Consider the following 2,683-nt stretch of genomic DNA (forward strand, 5'->3'; position numbering starts at 1 on the left):
CAGCTCCTGGTTGATAACCTGCTCCAGGTTGATATCCTGCTCCAGGTTGGTAACCTGCTCCTGGCTGATATCCTGTTCCTGGTTGTAAGCCTGCTCCTGGTTGTTGTCCAGCTCCCTGTTGATATCCTGCTGCTGGGTGATATCCTATACCTGGGCCTACCCCGGGTTGTAGTCCAGTACCTGGTTGGACACCTGCTCCTGGTTGAGGACTCACTTGTGGTTGGTAACTTACACCCGGTGGCAAACCTGCACCAGGTAGTAAGCTCGCTCCAGGTTGATATCCTCCAGTTTGTTGATATCCTGTACCTGGTTGTAATTGAGCACCTTGTTGATACCCTACCCCTGGTTGATAACCAGTACCAGGTTGAGCTCCCCGACCTCCAACGACACCTGGTGCATAAATTCCACTAGGTCCAGATGGAATACTAGATACTCCACTTCCAGGTTGCCAATAAGATTCAGTTGGATGAGTTCTTACATCTGGTCCAGTTGGCTGACCTCGTGTAACACCGCCAGGCGGGATACCAGCTTGACCAGATCCAGGTACTTGACCGATTGGACTGGGACCGTAGATTTGAGATCGCGAGGGAACACCTACTCCTGGAGCTTGCACACCACTTGGTTGAGGTCTGCCAACAGTTTGAATACCTGTGGTTCCTGGCGCATAACCGATTCCACTTTGTGGCCTTGACCCCGTAATAGATCCCAAACCGGGGGAATAAGTTTGACCCGAACTTAAATCTAAACCTTGTTGAATACCACTACCAGGCCTTGCACTAATCGTCGTACCTATACCAGGCCCATAAATAGCACTGGGTGGTGCACCACCACCAACTCCACCTCCCGTTTGCACAGGTTGACGGCCTGGTTGCGGTACATATAATCCACCAGTCTGACCGGGTTGTAAACCGCCAGAAACACCTGTGTAAGTTGGCTGTCCGGTTATTTGTGGACCACCTTGTACAAGTGCTCCTGGTCTTTGATCAGCAACTGATCCGCCCACACCTGTCCCGGGTAAACCAGAAGGAAGACCAGCACTGGGAGCATACGCACCACCATGTACAACTTGACCACTAATTTGCTGACCAGGTCTTGTACCTCCTTCTACTCTAGGACCACCAATTTGTCCAGTACCATATCCACTTCCTGGCCTCAAAGCCCCACCAGGCTGCACGCTTTCTGGTTGCCCATAAATTGCTCCCGGTCGCACAATACCTCCTGTTTGAGGTCCTCCACCAGCTCCTGTGACACCAGTTCCGGTTGGTTGAACAATTCCAGGTCCATAAGATGTCCCGGGTCTAGCTCCCGGCCTTATAATCGCACCTGGTTGAACACCAGCACCTGCGCCAGGAGTTGAGGGTGCAGGTCCAATGGGTTGACCACCAACACCAGCTTCGTAGCCACCACCAGGTTGTTGTCCAATACCAGCTATTCCACCAGGTCCAACGGGTTGACCACTAGTGCCAACACCATAACCGGCACTGGGTTGTCGCCCAATACCGCCAACACCTCCAGGTCCAGCGGGCTGACCAGCAATACCAAGACCATAACCGCCACCAGGTTGTCGCCCAATACCTCCAACACCTCCAGGTCCAGTGGGCTGACCGGCAGTACCAACACCATAACCGCCGCTAGGCTGCTGTCCAACACCGCCCACACCTCCAACTCCAACAGGCTGTCCAACAGTACCAACACCATAACCGGCATCGGGCTGATGTCCAGCAGTAGGGCCTCTTACACCTAGACCTCCAGGGCCACTAGTCTGTACGCCACCAGGAGCCGAAACACCCCCTTGCCTTAATGTGCCAGCAACTCCTGGACCACCAATTGTAGCAGTACCTGCACTGCCTGGTATGATTCTTAAAGCATCTGGCCTACCACTACCGCCAATATAAGTGAGGGGATCGGGAGAGCCCGCGGGATATTCTAAATTATGTATGTGGATATATTAAGTAAAGTATTAAGTAACAGTATTGTTACATTTAACTTACCGTAAGTGGGACTTGATGCACAATCACTGCAATCTCCCATTGAGAATTGACTCTGCGCTTGTCCCATACCATGGCTTCCAGCTAAAATTGTACATTTACTCATTTATTTATTAAAATATATATACTTTTTCTGGAGTTCATACAAACTGTTGTTCTAGATCCGTGTTCATTAGCCTCTGCTTCAGCTTTGCCATCCTGTTCTGGTTTGCCAAAATTCAGATACTGAGATTGCGTCTGACCACGCATACTTCAAAGAGAACGTAAAATGATTTACGTGATTTTAATTTAAATATTGACGATGAAACTTACTATCCTCGTCCGCTTCGTTTTGATCTATCCAAATCAAGTTGATCATTATCAACTTCGTAATTCGATTCCGGCACGCTTTCATCTAATGACGCCTGAAACATAAGGGTAAAATTTAGTTTAAAATTATGCTAACACTGGCATATATATCTAATAAATGTAAAGCAAAACTTTACTTTTAAAATAGAACTAAGGACATAATAAAGCTATGCAAGACAGGTCTTAAAGAAGAAAAGATACTTGTTACTATTATATGTGCACAGGTGGCCACGCATAACTTACCACTATTCATGCTTAAATTTTTTCGGACTTTTTTTATTGTTTTTAGTAAGCATAAGTAAATTTAATTATATTATTTAATTATAATTATAGTTTTTAATTTATAA

The 2,683-nt window shown here is 47.3% G+C and overlaps 1 protein-coding gene across 4 annotated transcripts in view; it reads right to left on the reverse strand.

The window, feature by feature from the left end:
- The window catches only part of LOC108977206 (elastin), a 13,844-nt gene that overhangs the window by 3,593 nt on the left and 7,568 nt on the right, over nt 1–2,683 (reverse strand). For 3 of the 4 annotated variants that reach the window (XM_018946796.1, XM_018946795.1, XM_018946798.1), the window contains exons 3-6: nt 2,301–2,392; nt 2,135–2,238; nt 1,992–2,072; nt 2–1,926 (exon numbers count right to left, since the gene is read on the reverse strand). In XM_018946796.1, the coding sequence (XP_018802341.1) occupies nt 2–1,926; nt 1,992–2,072; nt 2,135–2,238; nt 2,301–2,392 (2,202 nt within the window). The remainder of the gene's footprint in view (nt 1; nt 1,927–1,991; nt 2,073–2,134; nt 2,239–2,300; nt 2,393–2,683) is intronic. The other variant, XM_018946797.1, reaches the window with a different exon arrangement.

The sequence above is a fragment of the Bactrocera latifrons genome, unplaced genomic scaffold (assembly GCF_001853355.1).
Source record: "Bactrocera latifrons isolate USDA-ARS-PBARC rearing strain unplaced genomic scaffold, ASM185335v1 scaffold_85, whole genome shotgun sequence".
Taxonomy (NCBI): Eukaryota; Metazoa; Arthropoda; class Insecta; order Diptera; family Tephritidae; genus Bactrocera; species Bactrocera latifrons.